General features: G+C 42.6%; 3 protein-coding genes across 4 annotated transcripts; 2 read left to right on the top strand and 1 right to left on the bottom strand.

Moving 5' to 3' along the window:
- Nucleotides 1–4,618: 4,618 nt before the first annotated feature.
- LOC129831614 (NTPase KAP family P-loop domain-containing protein 1-like) lies at nt 4,619–7,572 on the top strand. Its single transcript, XM_055894956.1, has 4 exons — nt 4,619–4,713; nt 4,820–4,948; nt 5,029–6,794; nt 7,384–7,572. The coding sequence occupies exons 1-4, from the start codon at nt 4,701–4,703 to the stop codon at nt 7,570–7,572; spliced, it is 2,097 nt and encodes a 698-aa protein (XP_055750931.1). The 5' UTR covers nt 4,619–4,700.
- A 37-nt stretch (nt 7,573–7,609) lies between these two features.
- Nucleotides 7,610–9,318, bottom strand: LOC129832352 (biogenesis of lysosome-related organelles complex 1 subunit 3-like). Its single transcript, XM_055896360.1, has 2 exons — nt 9,215–9,318; nt 7,610–8,826 (listed from the first exon to the last, which is right to left on the bottom strand). The coding sequence occupies exon 2, from the start codon at nt 8,811–8,813 to the stop codon at nt 8,214–8,216; it is 600 nt and encodes a 199-aa protein (XP_055752335.1). The 5' UTR covers nt 8,814–8,826; nt 9,215–9,318; the 3' UTR covers nt 7,610–8,213.
- A 220-nt stretch (nt 9,319–9,538) lies between these two features.
- On the top strand, nt 9,539–13,512 carry LOC129832351 (uncharacterized). Of its 2 annotated transcripts, none has more exons than XM_055896359.1 (4): nt 9,539–9,738; nt 10,667–11,133; nt 11,249–11,515; nt 11,724–13,512. In XM_055896359.1, the coding sequence occupies exons 2-4, from the start codon at nt 10,722–10,724 to the stop codon at nt 12,242–12,244; spliced, it is 1,200 nt and encodes a 399-aa protein (XP_055752334.1). In that variant the 5' UTR covers nt 9,539–9,738; nt 10,667–10,721; the 3' UTR covers nt 12,245–13,512. The 2 variants fall into 2 exon arrangements, with proteins under 2 accessions (XP_055752334.1, XP_055752332.1); XM_055896357.1 differs by having other exon boundaries at nt 9,539–9,772.
- Nucleotides 13,513–16,715: the final 3,203 nt, after the last annotated feature.

Here is a 16,715-nt window from a genome sequence, read left to right as displayed (position 1 = left end):
TTACATTGACGCGTTATGTTCAGTAGTTGCAAAACATCCGGTGATTTTGCAGAGAGCCACATCAATTTACAGAAATACTCATTATAAATGTTGATAAAAGATACAAGTGTTACGCATGGAATTTTAGATCCACTTCTCCTTAATGCAACGGCTGTGTCAGATTTCCAAAAAACTTTACGGAAAAAACACACCATGCAATAATCTGAGTACAGCGCTCAGACACAAAACCAAGCCATACAGATATCCGCCATGTTGTGTAGTCAACAGAAGTCAGAAATAGCATTATAAATACTCACTTACCTTTGATGATCTTCATCAGAATGCACTCCCAGGAATCCCAGTTCCACAATAATTGTTTGATTTGTTCGATAAAGTCCATCATTTATGTCCAAATACCTCCTTATTGTTCGCGCGTTTAGCCCAGTAATCCAAATTCATGAGGCGCGATCACTAGATGCAGGCGAAAAGTCAAAGAGTTCCGTTACAGTCCGTAGAAACATGTCAAACTAATTATAGAATCAATCTTTAGGATGTTTTTATCATAAATCTTCAATAATGTTCCAACCGGAGAATTCCTTTGTCTTCAGAAATGCCATGGAACGCAAGCTACCTCTCATGTGAATGCGCATGACCAGCTCGTGACCAGCTCGTGGCACTCTGCCAGACCTCTGACTCAATCCCCTCTCATTCCCCCCTCCTTTATAGTAGAAGCATCAAACAAGGTTCTAAATACTGTTGACATCTAGTGGAAGCCTTAGGAAGTGCAATATAACCCCATAGATGCTGTTTATTCGATAGGCAATGAGTTGAAAAACAACAAACCTCAGATTTCCCACTTCCTGGCTGGATTTTTTCTCAGGTTTTTGCCTGCCATTTGAGTTCTGTTATACTCACAGACATCATTCAAACAGTTTTAGAAACGTCAGTGTTTTCTATCCAATACTACTAATTATATGCATATTCTAGCTTTTATGGCTGAGTAGCAGGCAGGTTAATTTGGGCACACTTTTCATCCAAAATTCCAAATGCTGCCCCCTACCATAGTGAAGTTAACAGGTCTGCCTTCTTAAAAGTTAATTTGTGGAATTTATTTCCTTCTTAATGCATTTGAGCCAATCAGCTGTGTTGTGACAAGGTAGGGAGGGTATACAGAAGATAGCCCTATTTGGTAAAAGACCAAGTCCATATTATGGCAAGAACAGCTCAAATTAGCAAACAGAAATGACACTCCATCATTACTTTAAGACATGAAGGTCAGTCAATACAGAACATTTCAAGAAGGTTTATTCAAATGCAGTACTAAAAACCATCAAGTGCTATGATGAAACTGGCTCTCATGAGGAACACCACAGGAGTGGAAGACCCAGAGTTACCTCTGCTGCGGAGGATATGTTCATCAGAAAATGCAGCCCAAATAATTGCTTCAGAGTTCAAGTGACAGACATCTCAACATCAACTGTTCAGAGGCTTGATTCACTTCATGGTCGAATTGCTGCAATGAAACTACTACTAAAGGACACCAATAATAAGAAGAGACTTGCTTGGGCCAAGAAACACGAGCAATGGACATTAGACCAGTGGAAATTTGTCTCCAAATTTGAGATTTTTGGTTCCAACTGCCGTTTCTTCGTGAGACACGGTGTGGGTGAACAGATGATCTCTGCATGTGTATTTCTCACCGTAAAGCATGGAGGAGGAGGTGTTATGGTGTGGGGGTGCTTTGCTGGTGACACTGTCTGTGATTTATTTCGAATTCAAGGCACACTTAACCAGCATGGCTACCACAGCATTCTGCAGCCATACGTCATCCCATCTGGTTTGGGCTTAGTGGGACTATTATTTGTTTTTCAACAGGACAATGACCCAACACACCTCCAGGCTGTGTAAGGGCTATTTCACCAAGAAGGAGAGTGATGGAGTGCTGCATCAGATGACCTGGCCTCCACATTCCCCCGACCTCAACCAAATTGAGATGGTTTGGGATGAGTCGAGCCGCAGAGTGAAGTAACAGATATACAAAATGAATACTATATGAATAATGTTTTAAAAGTTATTCAATTATAATTACCAAAGTCATGATAGATTGCCATAGATTTTCGGTTAATTACCAAAATTACTGGATTCCGGTAACTTTGGCAAATTACCCATAGCTTTGCCACCCTACTGAGAACACATTGCAGGCATGATGCAGTGTATGTGGAGAAGAGAAATTAAATTGGGCAGCTCAAGGAGCGATGGCATGTTTTTAATCTCACAGATATCACCAGAAACCAGTTGATCAAATTTGTCAAAGTTGCACGCTGTATAAATTCTCCATACCTACTGTCATATGTTAAAGTTTGATATAATTTGTAATGCAATGCATGATACGTGTGGGTGAATGTATGGGTACATGGTAAATATACACTCAGTGGCCAGTTTATTAGGTATACCGGGTCAAATCCCCCTTTGCCTCCATAACAGCCTGAATTATTCGGGGCATGGAAACATAGCTCATTTGGTATCAAGGGACCTAACGTGTGCCAGGAAAACATTCACCACACCATTACACCACCGCCACCAGCCTGTACCGTTGACAGCAGTGGGCCATGGACTCATGCTGCTTATGACAAATCCTGACTCTGCTATCAGCTTGACGCAACAGTAACTGGGATTCCTGTTTGTGGCCCGCCTGTTAGCTTGCATGATTCTTGCCATTCTCCTTTGAACTTGCCATTCTCCTTCGCCCACTGCACTGCCGCTGACTGGATGTTTTTTGAGATACTGGATCCGCTACACCTGGTACTGACAATCATACCATGCTCAAAGTTGCTTAGGTCACTCGTTTTGCACATTCTAACACTCAAACAAACAGTAACTGAATGCCTCAATGCCTGTCTGCCTGCTTTATATACCAAGCCATGGCAACATGACTCACTGCCTGTAGAAGCGAACCATTTTCGTGAACGAGGTGGTGTACCTAATAAATTGGCCACTCAGTGTACATAGGACATGCAGACCTATGTGTGTCTCTCTTCACATGGAATGTGAATGTGTCACATGTATCACAATGTACGTTCTATATTAACTCACAGAGTCCAGTGGGCCCCCATAGTGGTCTACAGCCGACAGACATACTGAATTCTGTGTCATGATGGAGTTACGAGTCTATGGATTGGGGTATTGGGATTGTGTTCTTGCTTTCATTGGGAAAACACACAGAAGGAGATCATACTTTCTGTAATAGGTGGGGTTGGTACCGGGTAGCTCTCACTCGGGAAGCCAACGTCCATTAGACCAATAGGGAACCCCCGTGGACCGAGCAATTGGTCTCTGGCAGAGCTATCAAGTGCGACATTTCCATACATGGTTGACAAAGATAGTGTGCAAATGTCAAAGCTATTTGAAGCTTTGCCAGAGAGTGGATATAATAAGGAAGGACATGAGGATCAGAGAGAGCAAAGTAAAGAAGACCAGTCGACATCTAGCATTCGTGAAGCACTCCTGTCCCGTTTCCCAAGGCCAAGAATCGTATAGATGTATGGTAATTTTTATGAATATTAATGCATGGGGTCATTAATATACCTATTATAAACTTACACATATTGTAATTTCTTTTGTTAGAATTAAACAGTCAAATATTGCTTTCTGGGCCATGGCCATTGTCATTCAAAGAATACATTTTAATGTATATCTATAGGTCTGTAGTAAGACTCAAAACTCAAAGTCACCTGGAAAATTCCACACAATTCCAACTTTCATTCACATATGATCTGATAATGTGTCAGGTATATAGTCAGGTAGGGTAAACAACACTAGTGTTATTGGTTTCAACAGAGGGTCAGTCTGTATGTCGACTTCAATGTAGTGAGACCTACACAGACACGGTAAGACTGAGTTGTACTTTCTTTTGAGGGCAAATGTCTAATCCAATGTTAATAAGTAGATATGGAGGTAATGTTTTGTAAAACTAGCTGATCGGTTATGCTCCGTAGAAAGGTCATTGGAAAAGGGCTGTCTGGTATTATTCATTAACCAAATATTGACATTTTATTTGTACTTTTGTTCAAGACTCTAAGGCAAAAAGAACAAGCAGGTGGATTTGTGTGGGAGGGTGTGTTCATTTTCATTACAGTAAAAATCTGTCATTATATAACTGGTAGCTGAAATTTATAATGAACCGTCAACACATATTTGAGGCAATTATTGTTCCGCAAACTCATGCTCTAAGTTACCGATACAGCCAAAGGTCAGTTTATAGAGCAGCCAAGTTCTTCAGCTTACTGACATGATTGAATAGAACTTTTGGCTAACCCTGAATGTGCTCATTGAACTGCTGTACAACATAAAATATTTATTGAAAAGCTGTCTTAATGTTTATGATTATGTTCGTTCCTCTCATATTTTGGTCATTTACTCTGTATGACTTTGGCCAGTGTCAGAAAGTCCTGCATTTAACACATTATTGTTGAATAACTAATGAAACATCTCTAAAACAACATCCATACATAACCATCTATAACGAATTTCTAATAAATTACAACATTAGTGGGGAAAAAAGTTCAGCCAGCATTTTATTGACACTTCAGAATAATAACTAACCGTTACTGACAATTGGAGTTTAGATCCGTTGCAGTGATCATGAATCGAAATGATATTCTTATACCGTTATAACCTGTTTTATTCCCTCAGAATTGACAAAGTTTTGGAACCATAGACAAATGGATGGACAAGGTAAGTGGAAAGTTAGTACATGTATCTGACATGTGTTTAGTGATACAGCTAATAACAGCTTTTATTGATTGCCATGTCTACCTCTACATTGGTCAAACAAAAAAAGGTGCCCAGTTGGATGATGTCTACGCATATGGACTGTCAAGAGCATTGATCAAAGTGGCACCTCCGGCCACTGTAGGCCTGTTCTCCCAGTGCCCCAGCCGCACTGAAACTCTACTGAAGAAGATCAAGAGTAAGTTCAACACTTCACGTGACTTTAGATTTTTTGTTTGTTCTAAAAATCAAATTGTGTTGCTCTTTCTTCATTCGCAGTTTATATGAACAGAGAGGCAGAGTGGAGAGAACAGAAGCACAAGCTGAAGCGACCTCCTCCAGCATGGATTAGCTACTTGGCCCTCCTCCTCTCCATCATCTTCTTCCGTCCCGTGTGGAGGGAGGAAGAGGAGCGGAGGAGGAGAAGGGTAAGGTGGATCTTTGTGCGCTTCAGCGCATGGCACTTTGCAGGCAGTGATAAACTCTGGGCTGGGTTGGTGATCCGCCTCTTCAAGGCCATCCAGGATGACTTTGGGGAACTTCCCCTGGGCCTCTATAGAGCCACCCAGCATCCCTACCCAAAGAAAGTCACGAGCGAAGGTGATGAGGTCAATTGGAAAGCCATTAAGCTGCTCTGCCTCCCCCTCTGGGTTGTAGTCCTAGCCACTGTATTGTTCAGCATTGGCACATGTACCCTGCTCTACTTATATGGCTTTGAGCTCCAAACAAATGGCACACGCAGTTGGGTCACTGTGCTAGAATCAATGGCCATAGCAACACTGGGGCCTCCCGCAGTCTTCGCCCTGAGGACTATTCTGCGGACATCTAAGCACCTGCTCTACACCATGGGCAGCAGCATCCAGCACCAGATGAACAGCTCGGCCGTCAGCGACCAGATGGGCTTCATGAACAAGGTGAGGAAGGAGGTGGGCGTCATGGTGGACTTCATCCACTTCATGGAGGTGTTCGAGGGGAGGAGGATCCGTGTGGTGCTGGAGATCACCCACCTGGACCGCTGCAGCCCAGACAGGGTGGTCCGCACGCTGGAGGCTATGAACGTTCTGCTGGCGGGGGAGAATGTCCCGTTTGTGTCCATCCTAGCTGTGGACCCCAGAGTGGTGGTGGGCTGTGTGGAGAGCACCATGTGGCTCTGTGGGCTGACATCCAGCGGGTACGACTTTCTAAACAAGATGGTCACCCTGCCCTTCTCAGTGCCTGAGATGTCCCGAGACTCCAAATGCAGAGCTTTTAAAACCCTCGCTGACAGCTATCTAGAGCTTGACTGGGAATGTATTAAGAGAGGAAAACATAGAGCTGGGAATTTCTCTGCATTTGAAAAAGGCAGGCTTGATGACAGCATTGTGCCCTTCCTTGGAAAGGGCAAAAGCGAGACTGAGCTACTAGAAAATGGCATCCATTGGGAAATCTGGGCCAAGAAAATCAAGGCGCTAACAAATGAGGCATTACACGCCATATATACCAAATACAGCCCTCTTCATGTTTATCTTATGGGAAACCATGTGCATATGAGAAGGATAATAAACTCTGTAAGGGTGACAGTCATCGTCATGGAGGCTATGAATTACGGGGGCTTCTCCAAAGCTAAAGAACTTGCTGCCTGGGTGGTGATGGCCAACCTCTGGCCCTGCCGCCTGAGCTGGATCCTGCAATGCTCAGAGGACCGCCAGCAGAGGGCTGACACTAATGACGCTGATGGTGATATCAACCAGGCCAAGACCTTATGGGAGGTGTTCAGTGAGACCAGTCTGGAGCTCCACATGCTCAGAGATCGTCTGGAGACCGTTCTAGAGCAGGATGGAGACCCTGAGCTGTTTGAGAGGTTCCTTAAGGTGGACTTCCAGTTTACTCTGAAGGATGTTGATCTGTTCAGATTGTGTACAGTCAACCTGGACCAATCCATTAAAGAAAAACTGGCTTGGGTTAGAGGGGGACCGGGCCTGAGAGACAGAACCAAGTCAAATGCCATCTGCCCACTGCGGATTGGAACAGTTATCAGTCTGAGCACAGAGGACATCTGCAAAGAGGTTAGTTCAAAATAAGAATCTTTATGCTGATTGAATTACTTTATGATAGACGCTAGTATATCGTGGAGGTCAGTATACAGTGTCATGTATACATACTTATTATGGTATTTACACAACTCATGTAGATAAGTCCATCAGTGCCTTAAAATGATTGCGGAATGTTACACTTTTGTATCAGACGGATCAGTCACATCGGAATCCAATGCCCCCGTGAGACAGTTTCCCTCAGTTTGCTGCTCCAGAGAATCAACTCGATGAAGCGTCTCTGGTGTATGGGCGAAGCAGTGAGATCAGACATGCACTTGTTAAAACAGGGAAATGCCAAGTCAGTGACCTTGAAATAAGATGTTTCAGGAGGGTAGTATGCTAATAGCCCTCAGCTCACAAGCATTGCATTCATAGCAGCAGCACTGCATAGGGTAGTCCCATGCATGCCATCGCCAATGATGGAACGTCCCACACACCAGAATATTTTCCATGAACCACCGTTGGCCCATTAGAATAAGTAAATGACGACCAACAATGTCTAATGACACCATTTAAAATATATATCAATGTGTCTCAATGTCATGTCTGCATTGTTCTCTAGATGGAAAAGCTGAACATTCCAGTGAAATATCAGCAGCTGCTGACAGAGAATCAACTCGATGGAGCGTCTCTGGTGTATGGGCGCAGCAGTGAGATCAGACATGCCCTTCAGATGACCTTGGGAGAATGGATTACTTTCAGCTCGCACTTCCTGGAAGCCAAGCCAGATGCTCAACCTCACGCGACATGACAGTGACTCTGCAAAAGCATTGACTGATCAAACCCTCTGGATTCAAAATGACCTTTAATTTTATAACACTTTTTATATCTTTGGGAAGATTACACTGTATAGGGATGGAATGTATCTTAAAGTTTTGAAACTGTTCCTTCAATGTTCCCTGAAGTAAAAGCCTATTGCAGTTCAATGACTGACTTGTGAATACAGCAATGCACAATGAATGTCCTAGGATTAATTTGGTTAATAAATTAGGACTGTAGCTTCAATTTCTAGGCCTAGACAAAAATGACCACAGCAGTCGCACCACTTGCGGTGTTTTGCTTACACCACAAGTGGGCCGTGCACTAGGTCTACGACAGGGTTTGGCGCTTCGGAAAATACAGTGCTTAACAAGACGTGTTAACTGGTTGTGAACGTGAACAGCTAAATACTTTCCTGTATGACCAAGATCAATAAGCATCCTTTGCGATGACAAACTACAATGAATAAGCCATCTGAATGTTATCAGAATAACATAGAGCAGCAATAGCATAACGGCATGCATCATTTATTCACCTACTGCAAGTGCCTTTTACAAATAACGATACTCCAACCCGTCGTTTAGCCTACATAAGACATATGAAAACATTGAACGAGGAACATCATAAGGAACATCATTGTCCAGGAATAGGGGTAGTGGGAGAGGAGGGGATGGTAATATCGGGGAGCAGATAACAGCTGGTGATAATGTCCATTTTCTCTGAGACGGACTTGAGGTCCTCCAGAATGAGTCGGATGCTGTGGGAGGCGTTGATGATGCCGTTCTGGGAGCTGTTCAGGTGGGTCGTGGCCATGCGGATCTCCTTTGTGGCATTACCATACACCTGTTTGATGGTCTGGGACACATCCGTGCACAGACGTGCATTGCTCTCCTGTAATTTCTGCTGGAGTAAAGTGTTGTAGTAGAGCCCACTATATTCAGGCTTAGAAAGAACCCTCTCCTCTACCACGGACTGAATGTCAGGGTTATCTCTGATCACAAGCAGAGGAGTTAAGTCCTTGCGTAATATTTGTGGGTTTTCAGAGCTTGCAGCAATGACACATTTCCGTGCTTTCTCAACCTCCCCCTCGCTGTCAGTCTCAGACGCTTCCCCTGGTACCTTTTGCCCTCCGGCAGTTGAATGTGGAGAGAGGGAGGTGATGTATACCTCGTCATCTGAGTCGGTCTCTGAAGCCTCTCCTTGCACCACTATCTGGTATTTGTCACTTGCCATTCCACCACACCACCTAAATACACAAGAGAACAGTGAAGGCCTACAGTAGGAAGTAGAAACTACTCCCCATCTTATGGGGAGGCATAGTTTCAATGTTACAGGGGGGCATGTTCTGATGGTATGCATTGTTTAATGGAACTGTTATGATGATTACTGGCTGCCCATCGGAATGTGCCTCACCCTACATTTGAGCGCTAGCCCAAATCATTTTTAGCACGAGATGATACGCAACGAAATGCACCCCCCAGCCCTGTTGAATAACATTTTGTTATAGAGTTGAACTCAATTTGACTAATTGACATGTTATGTTAATCAATCTACGTTAAATCAATTCACCAAATCGAATATAGATAGCTAGTCTGCTATTATTCGAAAAATGTATGTAAAACAAATTATCATACCTCCAGTCCTGCAAAAAAAGAATCACATGAGCATACGGAAGTAGCCGGAAATCGCTCACTCACGGGGGTTGGCCCAAACTAAGTACTGCACAAATTCACAAATTACAACCAGATGCCTGTTAAATCCGTTCAAATTGAACATTTAGATGATGTGTAGATCTGAGAATTTGCGCAGCTCCTCACACAGACTGACTCTCGTGAGTATGCAGTAGGATTTTTGACCAATCACAGTAGAGACCGAAGAACATGTGACATTGGGAACGTCGATCATATACAGTCATTGGCCGTGTTCGAGAGCATCAAATTCGTGATGTATCATGGGTAAATAGTGACTGACTGACGGATCTACAAATAATAGTGAGTGGTTTTTTATGTTGCACGGGGATTTGTAGATCAATCAGTCGGCAGTTTCCTCCACTGTCGGCTGCAATTTCGAACTAGATCATTGATGTCAACAAACCCCATGTGATCGTGCGACGCGAGCAAGCTTCTTCCGACGCAGCGTAAAATATATCGAGATGAAGGTATGAAGTGCAATCTGTAGCAGTAGCAGTAACAGTAAGCGCTATTTTTTTGTTATTAACTTAGAACAATAGTTTGTGTATGAAAAAAATGTTGGCCGCAGAGTTCTGTAGGAAATTACATTCTTCGTCGTCAGCATTCGCCGGTGATGGCCATTGCAACCACCTAGCTGAGTCCACGGCCACTGTCAGCAGTTGGCACACTCACTGCACCTGTCAACTAGCCAGTGATAGCTTGTTAGGTTGTCAGTGGTCAGACTGTTGATGATCACTTAGCTAGTTTTAAATGAATCTCTGTATGGTGTGGTTGTCAGTAATATCCAGGATCAATTTTATTTCAAGTAATTCACTGTTGTACCAAAAGGGAAGACATTGCATATGTCATTTTTTTGGTAGATGAAAGCGTTATACAGTACTCCTGTTTGGCTGCATAAATTCACATTGTAAGCGTACTACTGAGCTCATCATGTCTCATCTGAGTGGAATTGACGTGGGGAAAGTCGTGATTTGCTGTTGGGTGAACTTCAAAGGGACTGGAGAAGAAACTGTCATTGTAATCTTGTGTGAATGTTGTAATGAACATCTCTGGAGTGGTTTATGTCACAATTTATTCCTTTCATTTATATCCAGTATCTATTTTGGATGCTGTCGTGACTCATTTATTCTCCCAAAGTGAGGTTGTCCTATACCTTTGATAAAAACACCAATGTTCCCGTCTTGAATACAACTTTATTATAATGCAACGTGGATGCTGCTCTTTGATGCATATTGCTACACAATTTAATTTGAATAGAAAGTCTTAAACATTTATTTCAGGGTCATAATCATTCGACTACCCCTCAGTCTACCTCTAATGTATAGAAATTACATTAGCCTATGGTGTAGTACTTCAACCTCATTCCATGTGTTCTTGTTTACTTCCAACCCGGAGGAGCCCACGGGGCTGCTACCAGAGCAGGTACACCCAGTGAGAAGAGGCAGAGACCATGGACCTGAGTGAGAGGAGGCCCAACAAGTGGTGGACAGAGTCGGACACCTTCGCCATGCTGGCCCTCATCGAGCAGCTTGACCTGGTGCATGAGCTGGATAAGAAGCGCCAGCGCAACGACTCGCACTTCCGCCACCTGCGCTACAGCCTGGCCAAGCGGGACATCCACTTCACTGTCAACCAGATACGCAACCGCTGGAAGAGCCTCAAGCACAAGTACCGCAAGATCAAGACGGCAGGATACCGTAGCCCCGCTGCACGCCTGTCCGCCATCGAGTCATTCCGTTACTTCCGTATGCTGGACCGCATGCTGGCCAGGAGGGCCCGGGTGGGGGCCCCAGAGCAAGGCACTGCAGATGGACACAATATGGTGGTGTTGACACACTCGGACCTGGAGGATCATACTGATGGTACTACTTTCTGGCTTTAGGATTTTTATACCTTTTAATATTTGCCATTAAATAATTGTAAAGAAGTGTTTGCTTTGCATTGGCCTGCGCTGCTCACTCTTCTCTCTCTTCCCAGGTGATGTTGCTCAACCTGACTCTGTGGCCCCTTGGCAGGAGAGTCTGGCTCCAGCTCTAGAGGGAGAAGGAGACGAGACTAACACCATCCCAGAAGAGGCCAACAACAGCACTTCGGGCTGGGCCCTGAAGTCAGAAGAGATTATGACTTTGGGTCTATCTGGAGAGTATCTTTACCCAGTGAAAAGTGAGCCACATTCAGTACCCTCTTTACATGATGGGGAGGGAGCTAGTGACCCCACTAGCTGCAGTCCAGAAGAACAAACTGGTGAGTGCTTTTATAACTGATGGGTTTAGAGTGGCTACATGACCACCTATATTCTATGTCATTAATGTGCTCTTCGTAACTAATATCATGTAATGAATATGTTGGAATTTTATTTTGTATTCATCAATTGTTTAGAGCTTTGGATAATATATATTACAGCAATAATCTAAAACAAATACAAGTTGTCCTGCTGTTAATTTCTCTACAGGCACTTGTGAGGACACCAGCACCCTGATCCTCCAGCAGCTCACCATCCTGAACCATCAGCTAGGGGAACAGCTCGCTGAGCAAAGGGCCTTCCACTGCAGCATGCTGGGCATGATGGACCGACAGATAGAGGTCCTGGAGCAGCTCTCTAACTTCTCCACAGACCGCCAGGTCAAGACCGAACCCGACGACAGTGACACTCCTATCAGCCAGCAGGTCCACAACTCCCTGGTGCGCATCCTTAGAGGAGTGGAACAGGTCCAAACCCAGGGACACCAGCCGTGCTCATGCAAGGCCTCCCCCTCACAGCCTACATCTCCCTCCTGGACAGTCTCTCTGTTGGAGGTCCACAAAGGATCACCCTCCAGGGATGGGAACTCAACTAGTGACACATCCAACCCTCAGCCCTCAGACCATGGGCGGCCTGAACCTCAAGGACCATCCCCCTCAGAGCAGCTTTCCCCTTCCCAACAGAAGGGTGATCTGCTTAACGGACTCTCAAACAAGTGCCAGCACAAGTGAGTGCTCTTGAAGCTTCATAGTGGAATGTACAGTAGTGGAACATACAGTGCTCTGACAGAGGAGAGCATACACTCTTAGAAAAAAAGGGTTCTTCAGCTGTCCCCATAGGGAAACCCTTTTAGGTTCCAGGTAGGACCCTTTTAGGTTCTCGGTAGAACCCTTTTAGGTTCAGAACCCTTTTAGGTTCCAGGTAGAACTCTGTGAAAAGGGTTCTACCTGGAACCAAAAAGGGTTATCGAATGGGGACAGCCAAAGAACCATTTTAGGTTGTAGATATATCCTTTTTTTTAGAAGAAAAATATATGGGTGCTTACATTTGAGGGACTTGTTCTTTTGAGAATGTCTTGGAATAATAAAAAAAAACATTTTTATTTTTTTACAACTTCCCTCTTTCGTTTAATTTTGTCATGTTAAAATGTTTTAATGTGCAGAAGTAAATCATCTGATGTTTTAATCAAGAGAATTTTGACAAACCATTGTGCAGAGGTTTATTTAATCTAGTCAAGAAGAGAAATTCCAACTTGCCAGTTATCATCCACTGAGACTTGCTAGATTCCCCAAATGATGTTGAAATGTATGTTTCCTTACCAGGAAAAAGCACACTTTCATGAGGATGTAATGGTGTTTGATTAACTCATGCAAATTGATGTGGAAGCTGGGCAAGCAAAGGCTTTATCCAAATGTATCCTCTTCCCTAAATGTTCCCTTTCCTAAGCATATAGGATATTTTGTGTAACTATGAAAACTTGTTTAGAAAAGGGCCTTTGTAGAACTCGATTTGCACAGCTGTTTGCATAGTCCTGGATACACATGGCTGCTTTATTTTAGGCCAATTATTGTGTTTTACTTTGCTTTAGCTTTGCTGAAGATGAGAGGTACTGTAGTGTGTAAGTGCAATATGGTAATGAAGTCTACATTTGCAATCTCACAAGAGACTCATTCATCCAACATGTTTATTTTGATTTTGAGATCGCTTCATTTGTGTCCTGGAATTGTATTACTACATACTGGCAGTACTGCAATTAGGCATGTTTTGCTTGTAATGTGTTACCTGGCTGCAATTTAAGACGGCCCATTTATTCAAACTCTCAATTTACTTAAAAATAGGGTATCATCAAGATACTGTAGAATCGCATACAGAGAATATTTTTTTCAACTATTTACAAAACTGGAAATGTTGTATTAATACTGTATGCTTATAATATAACTTAAAGGTCCAATGCAGCTGTTTTTATCTCAATATTAAAAAAATTCTGGGTAACAATTTAGTACCTTACTGTGATTGTTTTATATTAAAATGGTCAAAAGAAACAAAAATAGCTTCTTAGCAAAGGGCAATTTCTTAAGCAATAATTTTGCTTGGAATGTCTGGGAGTGGTCTGAGTGGGAAGAGGAAAACTGAAAATTAGATGTTATTGGCAGAGAGGTTTGGAACTTGGGCTGCATTCAGTTCGCTTTTACAATCTGGAACATTCAATTGAATAAAAACGATGCTGTACTGAACGACCAGTAGAAAATTGGGGAGGGGTTGGGGAACGCTGTCAACATGGGCACTGCCCATTAAATACGTCACTCATTGCTTCAAGCCACACCTCACCACACCCACCAAATGGGAACAAACGTACCTCAAAGTCTGTTCAAGAACGTTTTAGGGAAACGTGTCGTTCAGTACAAACCGTTCCGCAACTTAGCAAATGTTCAAGTGAACTGAATGCACCTTTGGTCTGTGAACTAATTTCAGTGGTGGAAAAAGTACCCAATAAAAGTAAAGATACCTTAACTGAAAATGACTTAAGTGAAAGTCACTCAGTAAAATACTACTTGAGTAAAAGTCTAAAAGTATTTGGTTTTAAAGTACTTAAGCATCACAAGTAAATGTAATTGCTAAAATATAAAGTAAAAGTTGAAATAATTTCAAATTCCTTATATTAAGCAAACCAGACGGCACCATTATCATGTTTTTTACATTTACAGATAGCCAGGGGCACATTCCAACCCTCAGACTTCATTTACGAACGAAGCATTTGCGTTTAGTGAGAATGGCAGATCAGAGACACTAGCGATGACCAGGGATGTTCTCTTGATAAGTGTTTTTATTGGACCATGATCCTGTCCTGCTAAGCATTCAAAATGTCCTTTTGTGTGTCAGGGAAAATGTATGGAGTAAAAAGTACATTATTTGCTTTAGTAATGTAGTGAAGTAAAAGTTGTCAAAAATATAAATAGTAAAGTACAGATACCTCAAAAAACGACTTAAGTAGTACTTTAAAGTATTTTTACTTCAGTACTTTACACCACTGACTAATTTATCGCATGGTGATGTCACCAGGCAGGCCAAAACTCCATCCCACCAAAACAGGCTGAAATTTCAGGCGTCCTTTTCAAAGAGCTATTACACTAAAAGGTCATTATCATAATTTTCTCAATTTCACATTTTTATGCCAACCTCATAGTGTGGAAATATACAGTGCATTCTGAAAGTATTCAGACCCCTTCCCTTTTTCCACATTTTGTTATGTTACGGCCTTATTTTAAAATTGATTAAATTAATTGTTTTTCTCATCAATCTACACACAATACCACATTATGACAAAGCGAAAACAGGTTTTTAGAAGTTTTTGCAAATGTATTACCAATAAATAACAGAAATACCTTATTTACATAATAATTCACACCTTTTGCTATGAGACTTGAAATTGAGCTCAGGTGCATCCTGTTTTCATTGATCATCCATGTGATGTTTCTACAACTTGATTGGAGTCCACTTGTGGTAAATTCAATTGATTGGACATGATTTGGAAAGGCACACACCTGTCTATATAAGGTCCCATAGTTGTCAGAGCAAAAACCAAGCCATGAGGTTGAAGGAATTGTCCGTAGAATCCCAGAGACAGGATTGTGTCGAGGCACAGATCTGGGAAAGAGTACCAAAAAATGTCTGCAGCATTGAAGGTCCCCAAGAACACAGTGGCCTCCATCATTCTGAAATGGAAGAAGTTTGGAACAACCAAGACTCTTCCTGGAGCTGGCCGCCCGGCCAAATTGAGCAATCGGGGGAGAAGGGCCTTGGTCAGGGAGTTGGTCAAGAACCCGAAGGTCACTCTGAGCTCCAGAGTGCCTCTGGATATGGGAGAACCTTCCAGAAGGACAAACATCTCTGTGGCACTCCACCAATCAGGCCTTTATGGTAGAGTGGACAGACGGAATCCACTCGTCAGTAAAAGGCACATGACAGCCCTCTTGGAGTTTGCTCCAAGGCACCTGAAGCCTCAGACCATGAGAAACAAGCTTCTCTGGTCTGATGAAACCAAGATTGAAATCTTTGGCCTGAATGCCAAGTGTCATGTCTGGAGGAAACCTGGCACCATCCTGATGGTGAAGCATGGTGGTGGCAGCATCATGCTGTGGGGATGTGTTTCAGAGGCAGGGACTGGGAGACTAGTCAGGATCGAGGGAAAGATTAACAAAGAAAAGTACAGAGATATCCTTAATGAAAACCTGCTTCAGAGCGCTGAGGACCTTAGGCTGGGGTGAAGGTTCACCATCCAACAGGACAACACCCTAAGCACACAGCCAAGACAATGCAGGAGTGGCTTCAGGACAAGTCTATGAATGTCTTTGAACCTGATCGAACATCTCTGGAGAGACCTGAAAAATAGCTGTGCAGCGACGCTCTCCATCTAACCTGACAGACCTTGAGAGGATCTGCAGAGAAGATTGGGAGAAACTCTCCAAATACAGGTGTGCCAAGCTTGTAGCGTCATACCCAAGAAGACGCGAGGCTGTAATCACTGCCAAAAGGGCTTCAAAAAAGAGTGAAGGGTCTGAATACTTATGTGAATGTGGTATTTCAGTTTTTTATTCGTAGTAAATTTGCAAAAATATCTAAACCTATTTTTACTTCGTCAATATGTGGTGTTGTGTGTAGATTAATGACCAAAAAAAGATTTTATCAATTTTAGAATAAGGCTGTAACGTAACAATATGTGGAAAAAGTCAAGGGGTCTGAATACAATGTATATAAGACACAGGTAAATCACATGTCTGACCTGGAATTTAAGACAATTTTCCACTCCAAGTCATTTTATACATGACTTCCAGCTTCAATCAGAATTTGTATTAAGTCCATTGATATTGAGTTATATAGTGTAATGTATTTGATGACATTAAACCTAGTCCAAATGAGTACAATACAAAGAGGCATACTTATGATAATAGTCTTATTTATGGACTGAAACGTCTGTGAACATGTCATTGATATATTGTATTTTTAAAAGTGAAGAATTAAACATACATTGTAATGGAAGGACAGTTTAAAAAATATACATTAATTGCAAATCTCATTAGCATCTCTTTAGCCATTTTGGAATTAGAAATGCATGTTGCCATGTCCAACGTGGGCCTACTTCAAAAGGAAAATATGATGCACATTTACTTAAAATGCAAAGTTTTTTTTGCAGGACAATTATTT

The sequence above is a fragment of the Salvelinus fontinalis genome, chromosome 33 (assembly GCF_029448725.1).
Source record: "Salvelinus fontinalis isolate EN_2023a chromosome 33, ASM2944872v1, whole genome shotgun sequence".
In the NCBI taxonomy this organism is placed as follows: Eukaryota; Metazoa; Chordata; class Actinopteri; order Salmoniformes; family Salmonidae; genus Salvelinus; species Salvelinus fontinalis.
This window is presented reverse-complemented; position numbering and strand designations above follow the sequence as displayed.